The sequence below is a fragment of the Nesoenas mayeri genome (genome assembly GCF_963082525.1).
Source record: "Nesoenas mayeri genome assembly, chromosome: 7".
In the NCBI taxonomy this organism is placed as follows: domain Eukaryota; kingdom Metazoa; phylum Chordata; class Aves; order Columbiformes; family Columbidae; genus Nesoenas; species Nesoenas mayeri.
In genome coordinates this window covers 14,777,593-14,802,114 of record NC_137551.1, presented here as the reverse complement: position 1 = coordinate 14,802,114, position 24,522 = coordinate 14,777,593, and the positions used below count along the sequence as shown (strand labels likewise).

Sequence of the window (24,522 nt, the reverse complement as noted above, 5' to 3'; positions counted from 1 at the left end):
CTGCTGGCAGCAGCTACAATTTCCTATTTATATGATATTCACAGTATTGATTAATCTGGCCTGTTTTTCATTGTAACATCTCCATAAGTTCAATAAGACAAATGCCAAGGAAATGAGAGAGAGAAGAAAAAATCATGAACCCTATAGATGATATTTTCAGCCTCCTATAAAACAGTACTTGGTGTTAAAGATGTGAAAATAAATCTTTAAGAAGTATTTCACCGTGGAGCTTTTTTATTGTCTTCAGTAGTTTCTGAAACAGCCAATCTTATTTTCTCCTTCTAAAACAAGGTATGAAAATTATGCAGCCCTTCGCCTGGGAAACAAGTTGTTTTCCTTTGCTCTCAGTTCAATTTTAGAAGAACAACTTGTAGACCTTATTAGGATCTGTATTTAAATTAGCCAGTGGGGAAGGAGAATGGTGAATGTAATGTGAATATAAAATATCTCTGAAGTAGGTCCATTGATTTTTGACCTTTATTATTCCAATGTAGGACTCTCTCGGATTTTAAGAGCCCGCTTGGAAATGACCAAGAACAGGGTTGTTGACTGGGCCTTAGCAGAATACATGGCTTTTGGCTCTTTTCTGAAAGAAGGGATCCATGTCCGACTGAGTGGACAGGATGTGGAGAGGGGCACTTTTAGGTGAGTACTGAGAACTGTTAAATGCTGTCCCATGCTTAAAGAAGCCCATTGACATTTTTTTAAACAATATAGTGTCCTGTGGGGAAGGGGAAGTTGAGACTATTCAGTATCAATCTGGATGTTAAAGGTTCTGGCAGTCAAGAATAATCAAATCTCCCATGTCTCTGTAAACACCACTTCAAAGGCAGAACAAATTTTCTTAGATACTTTCTTCCTTCTCTTGCTGAAAAGCAGAAATGTGGGGTTTTTTCTCTTTATTTTTTTCCTGCTTTTAACTAAAAATTCAGCTGCAATCCATCTAATTGCTGAGAAGTAAAAGAAGGGTATTTGCTGCTGCAGATTCTAAGTCTTTTAAATACCATTCCAGTGGTGGTTGTTTGGAACTTGAGTATGCTGTGAACAAACACATTGCTGGTTGGCAAGGCTTTTTAAAGTGAAACAAGATCCTTTGTACTGAGACTTTTAATGACTGGAGCATGAATGAAGACAGAATCTGATCACTTGGTAAAAATATATACAGTTCTGCTGCCTTACCTGACTCTCCATAGAGTGGAATGTTAATGATGTATTTAATTGAAGCCTTTGATGCGAAGCCCATTGCTTGGGGTGAATGAACCAGCAGCTGCACTGTGCTTCATTTTGAATGCTTACAGGAAAGAGAGAAATCTTGGTGCCTGTCTTCTCTAGTACAGTGCTCTGTTTCTGTGCTGAGCTTCATTCGGTTTCCAGGTTTTTGGGTTTTCTTCTTTTTGCTCCCATTCTAATGGCACTTTAACAAAATCCTTCAGACAAGACCTGAAAACAAAAGTGAAAATGGGGAGATCCCCACCCTGTTTCCAATTTCTCATCCTCCTTGATTTCAATACTGTGGTCTTGTGAAGCGGTGAGCATCTCCTGGGAGAGGAACACGTGATCATTGTTTAGCAACCTACCCACCTGTTTCAGCTGAGTGCTTAGTCAAGTCTAACACATGCTGGTAGACTTGTCTTGAGAATATGAATTCTCTGTATTCCCAATTGTCTCACTGGTGGAAGAAGTTTTTCCAGAACTATTATCCAGATTTCCTTGATCTGTAAGATAAAAACAATTCCTGTGTTGACAGCAATATAAGAAAAACAGAAAAGGAAAACCAAAACAACAACAACAAAAACATGTTTTCAAGTAAAATACTATTCAAACTGTTGAAGACTAGCTAACGATTCCTGTGGTATCTGGATTTTATTATTCAGTCTTTTAGAAAAGGAGTAAAAAGACATTCACATAAATTCTTGTGAAGTTCAGAACTGAAACTGGTACTGCAGATGTTTGATTTAGAGTAACCTGGTTCTGCTGTAATGCTGGGTTTTGAGTTTGCCTGTTGGGTAGCAGGATCTACAAAATACTAGCACCTGGTGTAATTGTGAATTTTTCTAATTATTGTGACAGAGCAGTTGAACAATAAAGGATGAGATTAAAAAAATGGCTTGGACCTGAGGAAGTCAGAGAATATACAACCACTCTCTTAAACAGAAGAAAACACTGGAGAAATGTGGAAGACTAGACCTGTTGTACTGTATTGAGGCTCATTTAATGAGAGGAATGGGTAGAAAAGTTAACTTGTGCTACACACGTATCTAGGAGGTACTGGAGTTCTCTTTAAAGCTGTTCTTCTTTAGCTGTGATTGAGTTTCTTTGTCATTTATAATAAAGGTGAGCAAATGCTGGTGCATTTTTATTGGAAAAAAACACATTTGCAAACACATATAAAGTAGATGTCACACTGTCCTCTCTCTGTACTGAGAAGACCCTTCACTCTCCAGAATCCTTGAACTATATAATGTCTCAAATATCTGGGACTAATTGAAGAGGGAGTATCAGCCAGAATTGGGGAAGAACTGCATATATTGCATTGCCATAATGAAAACAAAATGATGGGAGTGTTTTCACTATTTTGGAGCTTCTGAAGTGCTGTCTAGAAACTACTACTTTCTGTCTCTATTCAATCACAGAATGGTTGGGGTTAGAATGGACCTCTGGAGATCATCTAGTCCAACCCACCTGCTAAAGCAGTTCACTCAGAGTAGATTGCACAGGAGTGCATCCAGGCAAGTTTTGAGCATCTTCAGAGAAGGAGACTCCACAACCCCTCTGGGCAGCCTGTTCCAGTGCTCTGGCACCCTCAAAGTAAAGAAGTTTTTCCTCATATTCAGTTGGAACCTTCTGTGCTTCAGCCTGTGTCCATTGCGCCTCATCCTCTTGTTGGGCACCGCTGAAAGGAGTCTGGTCCCATCCACTTGACACCCACCCTTGAGATATTTATAAACATTGATGAGATCCCCTCTCAGCCTTCTCTTCTGCAGGCTGAACAGACCCAGCTCTCTCAGCCTTTCCTCATAAGAAAGATGTTCCATACCCCTAATCATCTTTGTAGCTCTCCACTGGACTCCCTCCAGTAGTTCCTTGTCGTTCTCAAACTAGAGAGCCCAGAACTGGGCACAGTGCTCCAGATGCGCCCTCACCAGGGCAGAGCAGAGCAGGAGGATAACATCCCTCGACCTGCTGGTCACACTTTCCTTAATGCACTCCAGGATACAGTTGGCCTTCTTGGCCACAAGGGCACATTGTTGACTCATGGTCAACCTGTTGTCAACCGGAACTCCCAAGTCCCAAGCAGTGCTGCCTTCCAGCAGGTCCGCCCCTAATCTGTACTGGTGCTTGGGGTTATTGCTCCCCAGGTACATGACCCTACACTTGCCCTTGTTGGACTTCATTAGGTTCTTCTCTGCCCAGTCCCCCAGCCTGTCCAGGTCTCTCTGGATGGCAGCACAGCCTTCTGGTGTGTCAGCCCTCCCTCCCAGTTTGGTATCATCAGCAAACTTGCTGAGGGTGCACTCAGTCTCTTCATCCAGGTCATTGATGAGCAGGCTGAAGAAGACTGGACCCAGTACTGACCTCTGGGGAACCCCACTAGCTACAGGCTTCCAACCAGACTCTGCACCATTGATCACAACCCTTGGCTTGCTTTCTTCCTGTTTCACTACTCATCATTGTCAATAGACAGATGCTAGATAAAGCTGCAGATAGAAGGACAGGGATGTTTCTCATCTTGGAGATGTACTTTGGAGAAGGGAAAGGGGAAAGAGAGATTGATTCTGTACTGGTTTGATGTCAGTAAACCTGACAATTGCGCAACAGCAATATCTGACTTGTATATCTGTGCATTTCTGGCTGTCCATCTATGCTCATTGCAATCACCTTTTGCTGGGGAAACAGAAAGCTTTGTGCTCAAGCAGCTTATTGACTAGGTAGGCCTTCTGTCTTTGGCTGAATGAAAAAAATAAAATAACAGGGCAAAAATGATTTCTGCCTAACAGCTGTTTGGTGTATTTCCCTCTTTCTGTCTACTTCTCTCCCTGTGCTGTTCTTCCAAGATTCTGTCTTTTCCTGGCCTTATATTGTTGACTCCTAAATAAATTTCAGAGCTCTTTTGCTGGCATTCATCATAGCAAAGGGAAGTACAAAAAGATACAGTTTTGGCATCTTTACAACACACAGTAGTTGTTACCAGTATAATAACTATCCGTATGTTAGCGGTTGTAAAGCGGGACATATTGGTGTGATTCACTCAGTTACTCTGCTCAGAGAGTTAATGGATTACAGTAATTACTTCAGTCATCTCTGGTTTGGTAGTGTTCCTCGGTGCCCCATTCTAATGCTGATTAATGGTGTTCTAGAGAACTGTAAATGGTGCAAGTGAGTGCAAATAGCAGGAAAGAAGATACAACTGCTTCAAGTCTTGGTGCTGAGATGAGATGAGAGTAAATTTTTGCATAAAAGACAAATAACAGTTGTTTTAAGGAAAAGATTAATAGTATGTGCCAAGGAAGTGGAGTGAAATGCTTTTTATAACAATTTTGTGGTGTATTTGTTTTGTTAGTGATTTATTTTTTGTTTGTTTTGTTTGTTTTGTTTTTTTAAAAATCGATTTATTTTATAGCAACAACCTCCCCACCCTTTCCCATCTGCCCCAGCAGTTCTACTAGTGATGAAATATTTTGATTTTCCCTGGGAGTCTGGGAACAAGCCTGGATGGTTGGTGAAAGTCCTTACAGTGCAAGAGTTGTATTTAGAGATGTGACTGCGTTGCTGGGCTTTGGCCAAACCAGAGCGCTGTGCAAAGCAAAGGCAACTGTGTTGCTTGCATGCCTTTGAGAGCATAGCTTTGATGGTTTATCTTTGAAAACAGCTCTGTTAAAAGCCCAAAGTTGTTCTTAGCTAATACATTTATTTCAACAACTGTTTGTAGCCATCGTCATCATGTGCTTCATGATCAAGAAGTCGACAAGAGAACGTGTGTCCCCATGAATCACCTTTGGGAGCAGCAGGCCCCCTACACCGTGTGCAACAGCTCCCTCTCTGAATACGGCGTCTTAGGTAGGTCTCAGGGTAATTGTCTGGCATATCTGCCTATGTTGTGACAGCTCTCAAACAAGATGTAGGAACTGATGACTACTGATTAGGAGGAATTTTTTTCCAATTTTGCATTAATGTAGTTAAGCCTCCTGGCTACCAGGTTTGACTTTGTTACTTGAGTTTGCCAAGCCTCAAAACAAAACAAAGTCTCCTTCTGTTAGTAGCATTTAAAAATAAACAAACTCTGCCTTTGTTGTACTTTGATGTTACCGTATTCATAGCAGTTTTATTCCAGGTGAGAGCAAAGAATTGCATAACAGGGGCCTGTGATCCTATCAAAATGTCTAAACTGATTCCCCCTCACCTCATCCCCTGGAAAAAAGTAGCTCTACCAAGAGATTCAGTAAATTTACCTTACTCATTGCAATATTTGTACCTTTAAGCCAAACTCTTGTTTTTGTCCTACAGTGTGCCATGATGGGTTTTGATTTTAATGTACATTTCAGTATTAACATTTTAGCATAAATTTAAAATTAGAAGGGAAAACTTCAACTGGGTGTTGGTTTGTTTGGGTTTTTGTTTTCAATTTTTGAATATGTTGCCTGTGGTATGAGGCACATGAACTTACAGGTTTTGGTGTGCCTGCAATGCAAAACTTTCTGCACTCCTCCAGCAGTACACCTATTTGTTTAAGCTGCTTAGAACATGCTTGTGCTTCAAAACTATGAACTAGGAGACTTCAGCAGGTTTTGATGGAAAAGTCATAGACTATGTTAGTGTTGGTCTCATCAGTATTCAACTGGACATTAGCTAGCAAAGACAGAAGATGAATTTCAGAGAATAATGTAGCTATGTGAGAAGCAGAGCTCAGCAAGAAAGAGAATGTGAAAGAAAGCTGTAAAACAGTTATACATGGAACAGGTATCAAAGCTCTCCCTCTCAGGTTCTGGCATCTCTTAAGCATCCCCACATTTTACAATGTGGGGGATTACATTACAATTATTATTACAATTATGGGATTCAGGTCAAAGTATCTGTGTGTCGTGGCTGATGCTGGAACATGAACCAAATGCGTTCTCAACATGGGAGTAACTGTCAACAAAATGATGGACAATTTGTAATACAAATATAAAAATACATCCTAGTCTTATCTGAACTGCTATTCTGAATGGTGCTATTTCAAGAAAACAGATTCTTGTTAGTGATAGTATTAATCTCAGTTAATTATATTTTTGATATTGGAAAGATGTGTTGCCTTCAGCCACAGAGAATGGATAACATCCATGATGAGGGTGGCAAGAGAAATGTGGAGTGCAAAATGAAGACATCTAATAATTTATCAAAAATGTTCTTGATTCTATGGATAAATTATTACATTTTGTTTCATATCCATTTCAGAGCTAGTGTGAAGGAAAAAGATGAAACATCGCACTAGATAAAGATTGTAATTGGTAGCCCTGTACTAGGTACTATGAAGAAAATTAACTCTATCCCAGACAAAACCAAAACAACATATGCTACATATTACCTATTGCTATTAATATAATATTAAAATGGTATAAAACTGTATGGTTGGAGCACGGAGTGAAGAGCTGAGATTTTAAAATTTTTTTTAGGTATTTTTCTTAGCTCTGTGGCAGAATTGGTGTGAACAGAAGTTGTATCTCTATAAGCTGATTTAGTAACATGTAAATGTAAATTCTAAATAGGAGAGTGCAAAAGAGGATGTGTATAAGCATAAGAAAAATAATTGGCATAAATAGAAAAACAAGTATTTTTTTTCCTTATATTCAAATAATGTATCCAAATGTGAAAGTGATAAATGTCTGGATATTATTGAAATCTGATTTTATTCCAAAAATTACACCTCAGTAGGTCTAGGAAGCCTAGTGTTGATATGGTGTGGAGGGCAATTCTTATTGCCACAGTTCTGTCCTTTAAAAAAGTTAACTGAGTGGGCCCTCTTTCTTTCTTGATCTCATACTGCTCACTATTGCTCTTCACCTTTCCCCAGCAGGAGAAATGTGAAAGTTGATTTAGTGACTTTCATTGAATACAAGCATACATCGAAAACGAGAGTATAATTTCTGTGCAATTCTGCTTCAGCAGAGGTGATGACAGGTTCTTCAAAACTAATGATCTTGATATTTAATTGTTAAGAACCTTAAATTCCTCATGTCTGAAGTATTTTCTAACAGTAAAAGAGTTTAAGTTGATAGAAATAGTTGATAAGCAATGTTTTTTTTTCTTTACTAAAAATGCCATGTTTCTATGTTGAAGTGATTTTATAATTATGTTTCCTCTCCCTTGCTAGCTTTTACTGATCAACCTTCTCCAAAATGTTTACTCTTGTGGTTTGTATCCACAAAGAGACAGTGTATGGAGAAGCAGCCATGTGTGAACATGTCTCTTCTAGTTAAGCATCTCAGTCAAAGAGGAGCTGTCAGAATTGTTACCTGTTTGGCTGGTAACATCACTGGGTCTCCTTTTTCATGTGTGGAAGAATAAATGAACATATGCAGTTCAAGCAGTTGATTCTTCAGGAGCAGCAAACCAACCCCACACTTTATTTTCTTTAACTGCTATTTCTACTATATAAGCCCGTTATAAGGAGCAGTTTGGGATTAGTGCCCTTAAGTATTTGGTGGGGGGTGGGAGAGTTGTGAGAGGATATAAAGGAATAAAAAAAAAAATGGTGTTAAGAATGTAATTTGTGACTGTGTTAACATGTAGTACCTCAGAAACATTTTGGGAATTCCCTTAGTTTCTGTGAATTAGAGCTAAGTAAAAATGGGTTGAACAGCCCAGCACGATAAAACTACAGATTATTTCCTTGGCAGGTGCCTAAGCCAAGAGCTGGCATCTGATCAGAGCTCTGAGCTTTGCACCAAGTTATTGTTGAGCTGGTTAGGAACACCTGGGGTGTAACTGCCCCATTAAAATGATACTCTGACAAGACTCATCTCACTTAGAAATAAATCAAAGGCAGTCTTGTTAACTTGCGGTCCAAACAATTGCTTGTGCTTTGTATACAGGAAGCTGTAGTGTATATGTACTGAGGCATCAAATCAGAGTATTTAACAATCTCTGATAATTTTGTTTGACATCCCATGTCTGCTATTTTTAGCTATATGCAGATTATTGCAATTTTGTAGAACTGTAGAATCATTTTGGTTGTAAGAGACCCTCAGTATCATTGAATCCAACCATAGTGTCACCCTGGCACTAAACCATGTCCCTAAGAACCTTGCCTAAACGCCTTTTAAACACCTCCGGGGATGTTAACTACATGACTTCCCTGGACAGCCTGTTCCAATGTCTGACAAATTTAGTTTTGCATCCACTCATCTAGTTATAAATTTTCCCTTTCACTGAAACTGAATGCAATGGGTGTATAAGTGATGGGTGTGTGAAGTCACTTAAACAAAGTTGTTTGAGTTTCTTTGCTGATGGAGATAGAGGAGAAAAGCAGAAGTAACAGAGAGACACTTTCCTCATTCTGACATTAAATTCCTGTGCTGATAAGCCCTCTATAACCATTAGTTAACATTCATGCCTTAAGTCACTTTGAAATCATATTGAATTAAGCTATAGCCTTACATTAATTCAAAAACTACAGTTCTTTGGACAATCATGAAAAGTGCTGTGGGGAAAAACACTGTGTAAGATGCTGTGTAAGCTGCCACTTTGCTTGACAACACCTCTTTCTCTGCCAGAGTGATGAAAGAACAGAAAGGGAGCACAGCAGGAACTGGACTAATGGAAACAAGCATTTCTGCTCTGCCTGTCATCTATGGACCTTAATGAACTTCAGCAATTAGAACGTTAGTTTAGCAACCTTAGTCAAGCGCTGTGTATTCTTCTTTCCTCTCTCCCCTCAGTTTGGAAGCTGCCCAAGCTGCTGCACGGGGTCCTGTTCGCTGTGCCCTGCTGTGCTCTGAGCGGCTGCCTGGGGATCGGAGCTGGCTGGTGGTTCTCCAGCCTTGGGTGCGCAGGTTCTTTACCTGCCATTCTTTGCAAGTTATGTCTTGCAGCCTCGTTGTCTTGGCACTGGGTTTTCTCACAGCTTAAACCTGTTCTTTGTGTCTCTAGCTGTGTAAGAGTTAATCCTTTAAACTCACAGAGTTTGCACAGCATTCTGAAGATATTTTCAGTTCTTGTCTCTGCAGACACAAGCAAAGTAAGCTTGCAAGGTCTCTGCTGCGGTTTTTTTTTTACCCTTTCCCTTACCCTGGGTAGGAACCTGCTCCCCTGCAGTTCAGGTCCCATCTCTAGAACTGTGCAGTCTTTCTAGCTTGAGTCACCTTCCATCACCTTGACTCATCTGGTGCCTCAACAAATCCTTTCAGATGAAGCACCTCACCCTCTCCTTGCTTGTTCACCCCTTGCATCTGTCTAGACATCTTTCCACCAATGTAATGTTTTTAATTTAGCAGTTCAGATCTTGCTCTTTATACAATTTTTTCCACGTGCAAGTAAAAGTAATAGTTTTCGACAGACTCCCTAGCAGTTCCTGTATTTGCGGTGGCATAGCTTTAATGTTAGGAACTATCGTTGTCATATACCTGGTGGAAAATGGGTTCTGCTATACCAAAGATGGGTATACCACAGGCATGTCTTCCATGAAATAGTAGTCTTAGCAGAATAAATTTTTAAAAATGAATCAGAATGTATAGATTACATTTGGATATATTTTCCCAGACGTTTTTATGGCTGAAAGAAAGCTTGCAAAAGGTATCTGTTTTAGGATCACACCTTTCAATGCAGCTTTACACAGGACATTGTCACCTTCTGGAGGTTATTAGCACAAAATGGGCAACAAGATAGGAAATGAGAAATGACACTCTTTTTTCCTGGTGAATTTTAGGGGTGATTTTGGCAGATGAAACAGGATTATGTGTGTACTGTGACCAAGTTTTAAATATCTTTAGAATTCCATACTCTTGGAAAAGCACCGTGTGATTACTGATAACTCCCAGTGGTCAAGATCTCAGTTTGTTCTTCTCTAAGAGCTAGAGTACCCCATCCTTACAGAGAGCAGCATATGTGCAAACAAGTCTGGAACATATTGCATATTTTCTCAACCATGTCACCCAATCAGTAGAAATGGTCTCTTAATGCTTGTGTAAAATTAGAATGGGATTCGAGCCTGTCTGGGGAAATCTATTTTTCAGATACTTTTGGGAACATGCCTTGAAGGAGTTGTGTCAATTTTTCCACTGCTTGCATTGTGTGAAAAACAATAGAATCAAACAAATAAGGAGGACAGAACTTTAAAATATGTTCTGAGAGAAAGGCTGTTGAGGCAGTCAGGCCGAAGGCATGGTCAGCAAAAGCCATCCTGTTCGGTGATGCTCTGTCATGGTGACTCACAGATGAAAGGCCGACTGTCTGACTTATCACTCACCTTTTGGCCTCTGACCTACTAGTTGCTTTTTGGTGTGCACAGGAGCATCTGCTGGAGTTATGATGGACCGTTCAGAGTTCACCAGTCCAGAAGCCAAGTGAGTCAAAGATCTCTTGCCATGGCGATGGTAAACAAAAAGCTGGATTGGAATTACAAAGGAGCAGACTATGAAGACACACTGTAAAAACAATATGTGAAACTGTTTTCTCTTTGAATAAACACTTTCACTTGACGATCTTGTTGCTTTTTCTCTCATGCAGTTAATTTGTCCTGCAGTTTTTCCTCTACTAACCTTCCAGGAAAGTTTGAACACTGGCACTGACTGAAGAGCCTGTTCCTGGAGCAGAAGAAAGAAATCATGTAGCTCCAATTTATCTGTGTAGTCATCGAGTTAAGCTAAAGCAATTTCAGTTGCACGTGGAGATGAATTATGTCAAAACTTCATGTCAGGAGTTGGAAGGATGTTCTTGTAGTTGGTGTTATAGAGGGACTTCTTTGATACATGACTAATCTCACTAGTTTTGTTGAGAGTTTTCCTTGTGGAACTGACGAAGTTAGTTTAAACTTTGTATAACTGTATATTCATTAATTCTCAGTTTCATAAAGTGGAAATGCTTGTCCTCCACTCTTTCTTTTTTTTTTTTAAATGTCACTCCATCCCCCCATTTGATGGTAAAACTTTCAGGGAAGGAACTGCTTGTGTATCCAGCACACAAAGAGCTCAATCTTAGCTTAGAGATCTGAGTATCTCTCTGACAGTGAACACATGGTAAAAGTTGAACGAAAACAAAAAAGGACAGAGAAGGTTTGAATAGCTTTGACTTGATCATGAAGTCTTCCTCCACAGCCAAGTCAATTACCTGGCACTAATAACATTCAAGTAACTCATATGCTGTACGTGCCACATGTTGTTCTCTTCTATCTCATCATATACTGAAGTTTTTAGTGCTTGGAATGCCAGGCTATCTTAAAAGTATTTTAGGTGTTTTTCTATTATTCATTATCTAGTTTTTTGGTATTATAGTTCTCTTTGAAGTAATTCTCTTTCCCATAGAATTCCACAAAGAGAGGCTCTTCTAGAGGGACTGCAGCCTTCGGTCACCAGGGTATAAATCACAAATGACAGGTATGTGAGGGATGTCAGCTGTCACTTGCTGGTGACCCTGCAGCAGTAGCCTTCTGTGTGTGGAGAATGTCAAGATGATAAGCTTGTTTCTTCCTAAGTTTTCTGAAGTTCCTGAATTTTTCTAATTGGAAGAGTTGTAGAGTGGGTTTGATCAGAGTCAGGAACTATAGTTTCAGTGACTTTGCGTTTTATCATGGCTTCTCAGCAGTTTACTGTAGTTTACTAAATACTGGTGGTCACAAAGCAATATTGGATTTTACTGATCTACAATGTTTAGGAAGTCTGTGAGGTTCCTGATTTATGATGGTATTTGGGCTCATAGCCACATGAGGTGTTACAGATTGATACTTTGTCCTGTACTCCTGTGAATGTCTGCCAGTTAAAGGAGGAGAAACCCAAATTATTGCATAGTATCTGGGCAGGTGTACTGCCCTCTCAGATATGGAGGGATTTTTCTCTGCTTCCCAAATGCCAGTCTTAGGCACATTTCTGTCTTGATTAAATGTACACTACTCTTATGACTCTTTGGAGGTGGGGGGAGACTGGGGGCCGGTAGGACAAATTAAGCAGTACAGATATTTTGTTACCAGAAACTGTGTTAATTATTGCCTAAGCTGGTTTTGCTATCAAGGCTATATTGTAGCATTTGAGTGGCTATCATGTCACTGTAAGGAAACTAGGCAAAAATGGAAATTATGGTAACTTGAACGTAACAAAAACATCAAGCTGAGTTCAGCATAAAACAATGGTAGCGGGATAGGACTCTCTCTGCAACTTAGCTTACATGTGCAGATCTTAAAATAAATAAGCTACAAAGAGATAAGAAATCCATATCAGTCTGTTATCTCACTCAGAGGTTTTTTAGTCTTGCAGTTACTAAGGAAAGAGTTACAACTCACTATATTTTACCTACAATTTTACAGTAGCAAAGCTAGTTGATCTGCTGGGGTAACCTTCAATGAGAGCCTTCTCATGTTGTGGTTCTGTATTTGAAAATAGATCTTTTTATTCTGTGTAGAATGTTAAAACTTCAACTTAAACCATATTTATCCATTAGACCATTGTTCTCTCTGTGTATTGAATCAGTTTTCCCTCTGTCAGAACCTCTATATCCAGAGCAGTGCTGCGTAGCACTGATTTTTTTTTTTACTGAGAGCTTTAACTTTTTTGATTTTAATAATTCCAAATTATAGTTGTCGAATATGAGTACAGGTATTAGCTCAGCACTCCAGGCTCAGGGAAAATGTGAGCAGAGATCAAATATATATTTTTACATTATTAGATACATTTAGGAGCTCACTATGGAACATGGTATGGAAAAATACCTTAACTTCAATTGTGGTCATTAAACTTAGACAGATACATTGCATATAGCTAGGTTCTCATGTTCTGATGTGACACACAACTCTGCATTTTTTTAAATGCAGAGGCCATGTAGCACATGCAAACACTCCTGCAGTTTTCTAAGTTTTACCTTTGCAGAACTACTAGGAATCAATTACCAGCTTCCACTACAGTAGCAGTTTGATTTGGTTTTCTTTTCTCTCTTTGCCAGTCATCTCCCCAGGTCCTGTTGTAGAGCTGGGGCTTTAGCATATTGCAGCAGATCTCTCAGTGAGAGCAAAAATTCATTTCTGCCTTTTAAGAGATACCCATGTAGGCTGTGAGAGCCTTCAGTTATGCTTGGGCCTTGACAAGTTTTAAGAGCAGGCAACAAGCTGCCTGGCTTGCTCTGTCCAGAACACCTGAGCTGCCGTCAACCAGGCTGCTGCTGTGCATTTGTCCTGCTGCGTTAACCTGGCATGGCTAAGTGGGAATGTGTGGTCCTTCTCTGTATGGAACTGATGAATTTACAGTTCAAACAGCACAAGTTTAGGGAAATTTCTGCACGCACTTGCTACTGCGGATGACCTGAAAATGGGTTGAGAACTTCAACACAGAGTGGGGAGGGAGAAGGTTACGTCCTTCTGTTTTCACTAGCTGAGCTAGTGATATCATAGAATCATTTAGGTTGGAAAAGGCCTTTAAGATTGAGTCCAAACCTTAACCTACCACTGCCAAGGCCACCACTAAACTGTGTCCCTAAGAGCCTCACCTATAAGTCTTTTAAACCCCTCCAGGGATGGTGACTCCACCACTTCCCTGGGCAGCCTGTTCCAATGGCTGAACAACCCTTTCTGTGAATAATTTTTTCCTAATATCCAATCTAAACCTCTCCTGGTGCAACTTGAGGCCATCTTCTCTTGTCCTACTGCTTGCTACTCAGGAGAAGAGACCAACATCCTCCTTTCAGGTAGTTGTAGATAGCAATAAGATCTCCCCTCAGTCTCATTTTCTCCAGGATAAACAGCCTCAGTTCACTCAGCTGCTCCTCATCAGACTTGTGTCCCAGACTCCTCACCAGCTTCATTGCCCTTCTCTCAACTCTCTTCAGCACTTCAATGTCTTTCTTGTAGTGGGAGCACCTCTGGCCTTCTCTCTGCTACCGAAGCAGAGACCTAAAGGGTCCTTAGCCCTGCCAAAGGAAGAATTGTTTGGCCAAGTTCCTGATGGGTCTCCCATGCCCCTGTTATGTTCAAGTTTAGTTGAAAATACAAAGGCTATGATCCTGCCTATAGGCGTATGAGAGGAAAAAAAACCCAAACCAAACCACACAACAGTGTTTTGCAGAGCTGTGCGAGTAATAAAATTAACAAATAACTTCTTGAACTAGTATTGCGCTGCATTGTATTTTTACAGGAAAGGATGGTATCTCCCTCAGTGACCTCTCAGGAAAACATCACATGGAAGTCTGAGCTAAGGGAGGAGTTTTAGTTCATTTAAAAACTCCGTTGATATTTAAATGTTTGAGGAATGGTTTGAAGGATTAGAGTCGGTATTGGAAAAACATTATTTGGTAATCTTTCTGATGGAAATGTTACTGCTGAAAACTGCGTGATTTATAACAAGGCTACAAAAATCTAGTTCATGCTCTCCTTTTGGTTTTGTTTTAATTTAATTTCTTTTATGAGAAATGAACAGAATTCTCAGCAAGTCTGTTTCTTTTCTAATTCTCCTACTTGTTTGGTTCTCAGGTTTTGAACTTGGCTTTGCTATGGCGAGTCCCAATGCCCTCGTGTGCTGGGAGGCCCAGTTTGGCGACTTCCACAACACAGCGCAGTGTATAATAGACCAGTTCATCAGCTCCGGCCAGGCCAAGTGGGTTCGTCACAACGGGATCGTCCTGCTCTTGCCACACGGAATGGAAGGAATGGTGAGGGCCACGGGCTGGCACGTGAGGGAAATGCTGGTTGTGTGCCTTCCTCTGCGGCTGTAAAACCCAAAGGTCTTGGGGATCCAGTGGTGATACAAAGCCGAGGGAGGAACGTGCTGTTCAGCACGTTGGACTGCTTCAGTGCTGCAGAAAAGAACATGGATAGATTGATCAGTAAGAACCAAAGAAAACTGAGAAGTATTTCTAAGCTCTTAGCTTTGTGTCCTTAGTGACATGTACCATGTTTTCCCCATTTTTTTTTCTTTTTTTTTTTTCCTCTCTTTTTTTCTTTCTGTTCCTAAGATGCTGAGATGCTGCCTTCTTTCCCTAGAAAGCCAGGTTATTAGTGCACAGTAAGAAAGAAATCATTAGTGTCTAGCAGTACTTGCTTCGTTTTTTTTCTGTCTGAAGTATGTCTGCATGAACTCTGCACTAAATTCACTTGTAATTAAATTATATGAAACAACTTTAAATATTGTTCGAAAATCATTGACACTGGTTCATTTTTTTTATAATAAGAAATTTCCCTCTTTCTGAAAAGGCAAATGTTTCTGCTGGCTGTTGACTTTCTTTTCTTTGGCTGGTAGGAGGAGCTACACAGTGTCTTAGAGGGAAAGGGCATGGGCAAGCTCTGTATATAGCATTATATGAAGTTCCTATCAGCAGTAGAATTATTCTTCAAATCTTTTAAATTATTTTTAAAGGTTACATGAGGATCATGTCAGGCTAGGTCTTTTCAAATGCATTAACATTCACGAATTGATGCATGTATGTTTCTAATTTTCTATTAAGAAAAGTACAGTATGTGCCACAGTGTCAATCTCCATTTGTATAAATGCTCTAGACCCTTTTGCTACAAACAGCATCATTTTTATTCTCACAAACAATTTAGTTTATTTCCATTCAATTATAATCCTGTCTTGATATACTGAGGTGCATTCATATCCTATGAATGGCTTCCATACCCATTTGTACATGTAGAATAGAGGGTCTGATGCTGTTCACAAGGGTTTTGTTAAATTAATGTTTTTTTAAATGAAACCTGAGGGATAGCCTGAATGTGCCCTGAGCAGGAGGTGTGGTCCTCTGCAGGAAAGCACTCAGCTGAAGGGAACTGGTTCTCTGCAACTTACAATACAGTTAATGTTTCTTTTCTTTTAGCGACTTGGCAACTAAGATTTGCTGAGATCTTCTGAAACAAGCTTATTTTGCTGCTAGTGTCAGGTGTTATTGGAATATTTAAGAATCCTACCAGGCTGCTGAAATCTCTTATCTTCCCAGAGGAGCTTTCCATTATGGGAATGTTATTCTCTCTATAACTACAGCGTTGGGGACAGAATGATTTGGGGAAGGATTCGTAATGGGATATGGATCCCTTCACCTCTAGGTCATGCATTCACAGGCAAGTTGGCTGAGATTGAAAGACTCTGCTGTCTAATCACTCCCTGGGGACTCATCTGAAAGTAGCTAATGGGTTCAGTATAGGTCTGTCTGGATAGGTGGTCACAGTAGAAATAAACCCTGCCCCATCCCACGCAGCGGTTGCCAACAATCCAACTGATGGTGTCAGCAGAGAAATCAAAGATGGATGTGAACATTGAGGCTCTGGACCGAGGTTGTTGCTGGGGCAGCGAAATCTGTGTAAGTTAGGGAAGCCTCACCTGTCTCTCCTGTAATTGTTTGCTCGTAACATCTCTGTTTGCAGTGTACTGAATTCAGTGTGCTTGTGAAGCGCTACGTTTGTATGTGTATAGGTTGTACTTAGTGTAGGATTTGATTTACAGCAAATAGATGTCTACAACAGAGGTGTTGCAATATTGGACTGTTACTGTGCACCATAATTTTGCATGGCTTTGCTTCTTGTTCTCAAGCCCTTACCCAATTATGACCAGATTATTTAGCATGTCAAAAGCAGAAATCTTCAAAAGAGTAATTTTGCAAGGCACAATTCCTGACTGTTTGTGTTACTCTTTTGTTGCCAGTGGAGTGTTTTTTCCTTTGAATTCCCATAGTCTATGGAGTAGAGTGAATCCTGCTCTTGGAAGCAGGGAGGCTGATGTGTTGAATCAAGGTGGACTACTAGCTGTCAAAGTAATGAGTGATTTTGGAGATCATATGTTAGGGTTTCAACAGGGGAAGTTGTGGTGAGAAGCAGCCATATAAAGAAAAAAGCGCTTTAGGAGCATCATTAGCTTAGCAGTCATGGAGAGATTTGAGAGGTGTAATAGTTTATGTCCTCAGGTTAAAAAACCTTGTGGCTGTCTCCAAAATGAAAGTCCTTCCTAACAGTAACTGTCACTTGAACAAGTACAGGCTGCCAGCATTAGCCATGAAAAAAAAAAAAGCACACTGTATTGTTGTACTCCTCACAGCTTTCTCTCATCCTTTATAAACAAGGACATGGGAGGGAAGAGAACAGATTCTGTTACACTCCTTATTCCTGATACTGTCTTTGACCAGCACGCATGTTTTCCTAGTGTAAAACGGATCTAACAATGTTTGTGCCCTAAAAGAAATTACCTTGGGTGCTAGTGAGACAGTGGATGTGAGTGTTCAGTACCCTGACAGAATGTAAAATACCTTCTGAGGAGGCAGAAATTAATCATAGGTTAATTTGCCAGATAACGTATACACGTGTTTTGATCCATTTTAGCTGAAGCATTCATTGAAGCTATTTTATCCTGTACTGAACAGTGAACAATTGTGGGAGAGAGATCCTGAGTCTGCTCGTTGCGTTGCTAATACAGTGAAGATAGTCAGCAGTTAACTTAGTCTTTGCTGCTGTTAGCATGCGAAGGTGGCTTGGCCCAAAGGAGGAGTCACTGCATAGGCTGAGGCACATGGTGTTTCTCCTCCTGACATTCCTTCTGCTTCTTTTTGCCCTGCAGTAGGAAGGTTATTCTTGTGCCCACATGGACCCACTGCCCTTTCACTGGTCTTCATACTGAGGCTAGAAGAAAGCTGGTAATCCTTGCATTGGAAAGCATTGGAAATCCTTGTAAAACCTCCTATGAAAACTGTTTACGGAAGACAATTCCAGTCCCGTGGTGTGTCCTGCCCTCTCTTGCTGCTGCCGCTGCCTCTGGCTGGGGGGTGGGTGTGCAGCCTGCTGTAGAGCTGCTGGGGGACAGGATGCGCTTATGCAGTGAGTGACCCAGACTGATGTCTAACTGCTGATTTGGCTTGTTAACGTTGTTTTAAATGATACCTTTACCAGGGTCCAGAGCATTCATCAGCCAGGCCTGAGAGGTTTCTGCAGATGAGCAATGATGATTCTGATGCTTATCCAGTAAGTTGATTTGTCAAAGGCCATGTCCTTTTTTTTCTCTTCACATCTCAGAGATACTTTTCTGTAGGAAGCATCCTTTTAGCTAGGTATAGTGGGTTAAGATTTAGCTTCGTGTAACATTAACTTGATCCCAATAAAAGTAATGGAAGTATGCAGTATGTGCTGCTTCATCTCAAAGCTGAGGTCATATACAATTAATCTCTGGCAGGATGATCTTTTTATGGCTGTTCTCAGGGCCAGTGATTCTGCTTGTTTATATTGCTGTGTGTACTGCAAGTAAGTGTCTCTAGCTAATTTCTAATGGAGGCCGAGTGGGACTGCTCCTGGCTTTTTGCAGTGGAGCTAACTTGTACTGCTGGGAGCATGAAAATAAGCAGCTTCTACATTTGATTCACTTAAGACCTTCATATGTTAATCATTCATTTCTACAGATAAAATATGTAGCTCTACAGGCTACTGGGCATCTACTTCCTCACTGCAGGTTTCCTAAGAAGCACTGCTGTATATTAACTGAAAAAAGCCCAGAAATTTAAAAAAAAAAAAGGCAAAATAAAATGGATATTTCAGTTTTGGCCCTGAGTTTGTTACCCTTGGAGCAATGATAGTTCCACAGCCATGTCCTTCCTCATCTAAAAGTGATTTTTGGTGGTGTACTGTAAGAATAAAGACCTGTTTGATTGACTACATTTAAGCACTGTCAATTGCATGTAATAGGCAAGTTATAAATTTTACCATGGAAGGCAGGAGTTCAAACCAGGGACCAGGAAATCACGTTAGATACTGTACTAATCTGTAATGAGATTATTCTACCTAAATCTGTCTATATGCTTACCTAATAAGTATATATGTAGATATTGATTAAAAAAACCTTATATTCGTAGAATACATAAACACAAAATCTATATTAAAATAGTATAAGAGGACAGGACACCTACTGAAAAATGGGAGAGAGTTACCTATACACTCAAGAAATGAATTCTAGTTTAAAGATTCTTTCAAAGGAGTTTTATTTTGTGTCTTCCACCAGTTAAAATCCTAGTCCTCCTCACCCTTCCTGCCCAGTCTTCCCAGCTTGCTGAAGTTAATGGAAGCATTTTGGCTTTATTTGCATACATTTTTAGGAAGAAGTAGTAACAGAAGAGAATGATTTGTAGGGATGCCACCCTAGATAATAATATAATATCAGCAAAGATCTGCTAATCAAGTTTTTTGAGGAAAGAGAGTCAGAAATAAAAGTATGGTTTTCACACCTTTTTTTTTCTCCAGTCTTTTAGACACTTTTCTAATGCCTTTAATGTCTCTCTCAGGAGTTCAGTGAGCAGTTTGAAGTTTCCCAGCTGTATGAGTGCAACTGGATTGTGGTGAATTGTTCAACTCCAGCCAATTACTTTCACGTCCTCAGAAGACAGATCTTGCTGCCATTCAGAAAACCGGTAAAGTTACTGCAATGGACTTGATTCTTCTAGGTATATTAACCCTCGCATAAAGAGGGGGCTTTGTTTCCATATGACATACTGCTGAAAACAACAAGAATCATAGGTGAAAAACCTGAATTGAACACGAGTTGAAGTCGCTGATTTGATGGAATGAAAATCTGCTCTGACTTATGACGATTCCAAAACTTGATTTTTCAGCTTTAGTTCCTTCTGGGTGTGCAGACCTTCAGATGAGCTTGTCAAGACACTATGTAGCTAACAGGTTGCATAACTATAAACTGCATGTCTAATTGCTGAAACTTCAAAAACCTAGGATACAGGTGTTGGATATTTTACTGGTTCATAGCCTGTGATTTGACTTTGTTCTCAAAGAGAAGCATAAGCAGTGGGTTTTGAGAACCTTTAAAAGGAGTGGACTACACAAATACTTTGAATAATTTTGAAACTTCCTAGGCTTTCAAAACAGAAAAAAAATAATTTACTGTGTTTGCTATTCACGTTAATTTGGTCTATAGCATATTTAGTTTGTGAGTTTTGTATGAACAGTGTTACAAATGTTCCATATAATAATGTAGATAAAGCAGCTTCTGAGCCTTTGAAAAATTTCTGTCTTACAGCTGATTGTTTTGACACCCAAGTCACTGCTGAGACATCCGGAAGCTAAATCCAGTTTTGATGAAATGGTGTCTGGTAAGTCATCAGAAAGTATTATGGACAAATAACTAGCAATATCAAGTGGCATATCAGACTGCAAAGAAGAGAATCTGCTCTGGAGAGTTTCCCTTTGGCACAATTTCTGTGGAGCTGCTGTGGTGAGATCTAGCATGGACTTCTGCTGGAAAGTTTGCTTTCAAATATGAATTGCTAATTTTAACAGGTTTATCTCGTAACCAACCATTAATCTTAAAGGCAGTGGAAAGTGCATTCCTGTCTCTGCAGGGATGTTTCCCTCAGTATGCTATCAAGTCCCTCTACTCTTTTTCTCTTCATATAAAAATTGTTCTTTGTACTGCCCTCCAGCTGTGAGGAACAGGTTGCAATCACACTGTGCCCATTTGGAGGGATGATGGGCCCATTTCTTCTCACAATACTCATTTCTGGGGCTGCCATGTCACACCAGTGATCTAAAGTGAGATCAGTGATTTCAGAGCTGGATCTACCACCCCAGCTGCTGTTGGCATGCCGTCAGCACCGAGAGAGATGTAGCGGCTGCAGAGGTAAAAATACCAAAAGCTGCAGTAATTTCTCTTGCCATGCACTGGTTAGAATGTGTTGGAGTGGCATGAGGAAATGCAGTGAAATGGAGTGAGTGAGTGATTCAAGCGCTTGCTCCAAGTGTGGGTAGGTGCAGTGTGCTGTCTCCAGTTCTGGTGGCTGTCTTGACTCCTGTCACAAAAGGGTAACTGCTCAGTTTTTTGAAAGCAATTTACAGTGTATAAACATGCTTAAATATTGCATTATCTCCTTTTTGTAGGTGAGTAAAGTTTGCTTCTCAAGCAAAGACATTTTCTGGGTTTGATTACTGTTTCAAAGCTTTGTAGAATTAATCAGATTAGAAATCCTGTAGGGATTGTGATTGGTCACTTTGTCTTGGGAGTCCCCTCTATTTCAGGCTCCAGGTGAGCCACCTCAGTAATGGCCAAATTCCTAATTAACATTGAATTCTGACATACTTTCATGTTACTGCTGAAGAGGACAGGACATATTGCTGACTCTCAGCTAACTCTTTTTGCTCTGCTTTTAATGGAAAGCTGAGAAGGAGAGGGAGACTGACTCCAACTGACCCAAAGAAGCGCAGATTCAGTCTTTTTTAATGATGAATTCTGCTCCTCAGTGGGACGGGATAATTCTGACATAAATCAGTTTCTTTTTTGTACGTATGTGCTGCTGCTTTTCTCCCCCCTCCAAGATAAATGGTTCAAACAGGAGCGTATTCTCCTGGTAAGTGGGCGTGCTGATTCAGGCTGGGAGGTCATGCTGCTGTCTGCTACCTTGCAGTTGGTTAATGTGGGAATAGTTCTAATCAATCGTATATGAGAGCAAAGAAAAGGATCTTAGACCATCAAGTCCCTCTTCCAGCTTCATGTATCCCAAGCAAATTGCTCTCCTGGGAGATGAGATCACAGGGGAAAAGATATCTTAATGGTGAGGATATGCATCTGAAATTGTGTCTTATCACTAATACATATGGCTCAGTACTACACTAATTCTTCCTTTGGCTAATGCCATTTTAACTTTCAAACAGAGGTTTAAATCACATGTATACATGGCAGTGATGTATGTGCTTGTGTAAATATTTCTGCAGTTTCCAGATTGAATTGCATTATGAATATGTGCTGTGCTTTTATATAAAAAATATTCTAAAATCTTCTGAACCTATATTAAAGCTATATGGTTGAGATCATCTTGGAAAGAAGAAACAAGATTTCAGGTAATTCTCTAAAAAAAAATGTAAGCAAAGGTAAGCTATCCAATCAATTTAAAATTAAAGTTGTAATGCACAATGCAAAGCTAAAAGCGAATCTACTGTTAATATGTTTCCGTCTATTAAGTGTGAAAGAGTGGAATATTTGCAATCTTTTAACTTCTTGAAACTAAACTGCTGAATCTCACTTTAGCAAAATGACTGGTCTGAAAAGTAGAAATAGAGAGGCAGCTGTACAATGTCTGTTCCACTGAGAGCACTTTTCTAATCTGTGCTCTAACCAGGTACCACCTTCCAGCGTGTGATTCCTGAGAATGGCCTGGCAGCTCATGCACCACATGAGGTCAAGCGAGTGATTTTCTGCACGGGAAAAGTCTACTATGATCTTGTGAAAGAGAGAAAGAATCAAGACCTGGAGAAACAAGTTGCTATAACCAGACTTGAGCAGGTGAGATCCCTCATCCACAGAAGACAGAGTCCCTGGGGAGACCTTCAGCAAGGGGTTACTGTGCTTTTAAACAGATAGCACTTTGCCACGAAGAATGGTCATAGTTAACATTTTTATAGCATTTTGCATCTTATAAGACATTATCTAATCCTTCATGGCTTTGTGAAGAAGGAACACACCAACAGTATACTGGACAATGAGATTCAGACAGCTGGACTTTTCCAGAACAATGTAACAAAGTAAAGGTTACAGTATGATGGCACCTTAAACCTGTATATGCAATCTGCTACGTTTAGAGGTTGTGAATAGTACACTTTGCAGCTGCATTGTCATTTCACTAATTAAGGTCTTGTATTGTCACAATGACTTCACTAGAAAAATGGTAGGAATATGGGAGATCTGGACTATGACCTACTGCTGTTCATACTGATGCAAATATAAAATATGTGTGTATTCACTTCTGACAGCATGAAATCAATTAAAGAAATATGAGTCACTCTAAAGAACATATAGCAATTATATTAGGTACTGAATGGTTAATTACAGTCATTGGTTGTAATACCTGATAGGTAAAAGGCTTTCCTACCATGGGTGACACAATGTAAGAGGAAGCTTTGCCAGTTACTACCCTCTCTTTCCAGATCTCACCATTCCCTTTTGACCTGCTGAAAGAAGAACTTGAGAAGTATCCAGCTGCTGATCTAGTTTGGTGTCAGGAGGAACACAAAAACAGTGGATATTATGATTATGTCAAACCTCGTTTCCGCACTATTGTGAACCACACTCGACCTATATGGTATGAGACACTTATCTCCTGGGCTGATTTGTTTGCTTTTAAATTTATTTGGAGTTTTTTTCATTTTTTCTTTTTCTTTTAAAATTGTTTTTGATTTGAGGATGTTATTCATGGAGAAGTCATGTTCTTCACAAATCAAAACCTCTGAGTTTGGGTTCTTGGGTGAAAGATGGAAAAATCCAGATGACTATTTCTCAAATTCATCATGCATATCTTGCACTTCCTGTGGTTCTAAAAGAAAACCAGTAGCAACTAGCTCTGTATTTATTGTCACTTAGCACTGCACTTAACTCTCCTGGATTTTTCTCTTGTTGTCTAAGATTCTGTCTTTTTGAAGAATTTCACTCCAAATATTTGATTTCTGGAGGAAACAGTTATTTTAAGAGCTCAGTCCGGGTACCTTTGGATTTATTTTAGATTATTAACTCTTGAGTCTGCCCATGCAGCTATTGGAGGAATGAGAGTCTTCATTGCCAAAAGCAAGTTATCTAATTATGTGATAGTGCAGCTGGCTGCCCTTGGAGACATGAGGAAGAAGACACAGCTTAATATTGGTGGGAGGGGGAAGCTGACCAGACGGTGTAACTGACGGTGGAATTTAGCTTGATTTTTATTTAAGAAAGATTGACGATTAAATGTCCAAATCTGCCAAGCTGACTTGAATGCATTTAACCACATCTTTTCCTGCTTGTTAGTGTCAAAGCAGTCTCTCTTCTCACCTCATTTGTCTGTCCAATTCCTTTTGTCACAAAGGTATGTTGGCCGAGAGCCTGCTGCTGCAGCTGCCACAGGCAACAAGAACATGCATCTGGTGTCACTCAGGAGGTTCTTGGATACAGCTTTCAACCTGGAGGCCTTCGAGGGAAAGACCTTCTAACTGCAGGACATGAAGCCATCTCTGTCTAGTAGTCTCTCAAGTCACCGCATCTGAAAGAGGAAGCAAAAGTGGGAAAAATACTGGAAATCATGTAACTTTAACAGATAAAATGATCCAGCAGCTGACTTAATTACTGTGCACCTTGCTCCCCAGTTCATAAAAAAAATTTCCACTTTACCCTCAACTATTTTTTGTCACTTGTCTATTTAGATTGGGACCTCTTTGGCACAAGGAGAGTCTTCTACCCAAGGACGCAGTGTCTGGCTCAGCGAGGCTCCAGTCTCAGTCTGTGCGCACTGTTTAATTACTGTAAGTAAGCAGAGCAGGTGTGGACAGCATGAGAGTTATGCACATCCCTGATAAAGGAGAGTATGTTTGGGAGCCACTAAGGAAACAAGATGCATTGTCACAAGGATATATGGTTGACA

At 40.0% G+C, this 24,522-nt stretch overlaps 1 protein-coding gene across 2 annotated transcripts in view; it reads left to right on the top strand.

The window, feature by feature from the left end:
• The window catches only part of OGDHL (oxoglutarate dehydrogenase L), a gene marked incomplete at both ends in the record, with an annotated part of 50,110 nt that extends 26,016 nt beyond the window's left edge, over positions 1-24,094 (top strand). For both annotated transcript variants that reach the window (XM_080348298.1, XM_080348297.1), the window contains 9 exons: positions 495-645; positions 4,931-5,058; positions 14,645-14,823; positions 18,041-18,112; positions 19,420-19,545; positions 20,166-20,238; positions 22,258-22,421; positions 23,063-23,217; positions 23,971-24,094. In XM_080348298.1, coding sequence (XP_080204424.1) covers positions 495-645; positions 4,931-5,058; positions 14,645-14,823; positions 18,041-18,112; positions 19,420-19,545; positions 20,166-20,238; positions 22,258-22,421; positions 23,063-23,217; positions 23,971-24,094 — 1,172 coding nt within the window. The remainder of the gene's footprint in view (positions 1-494; positions 646-4,930; positions 5,059-14,644; positions 14,824-18,040; positions 18,113-19,419; positions 19,546-20,165; positions 20,239-22,257; positions 22,422-23,062; positions 23,218-23,970) is intronic.
• Positions 24,095-24,522: the final 428 nt, after the last annotated feature.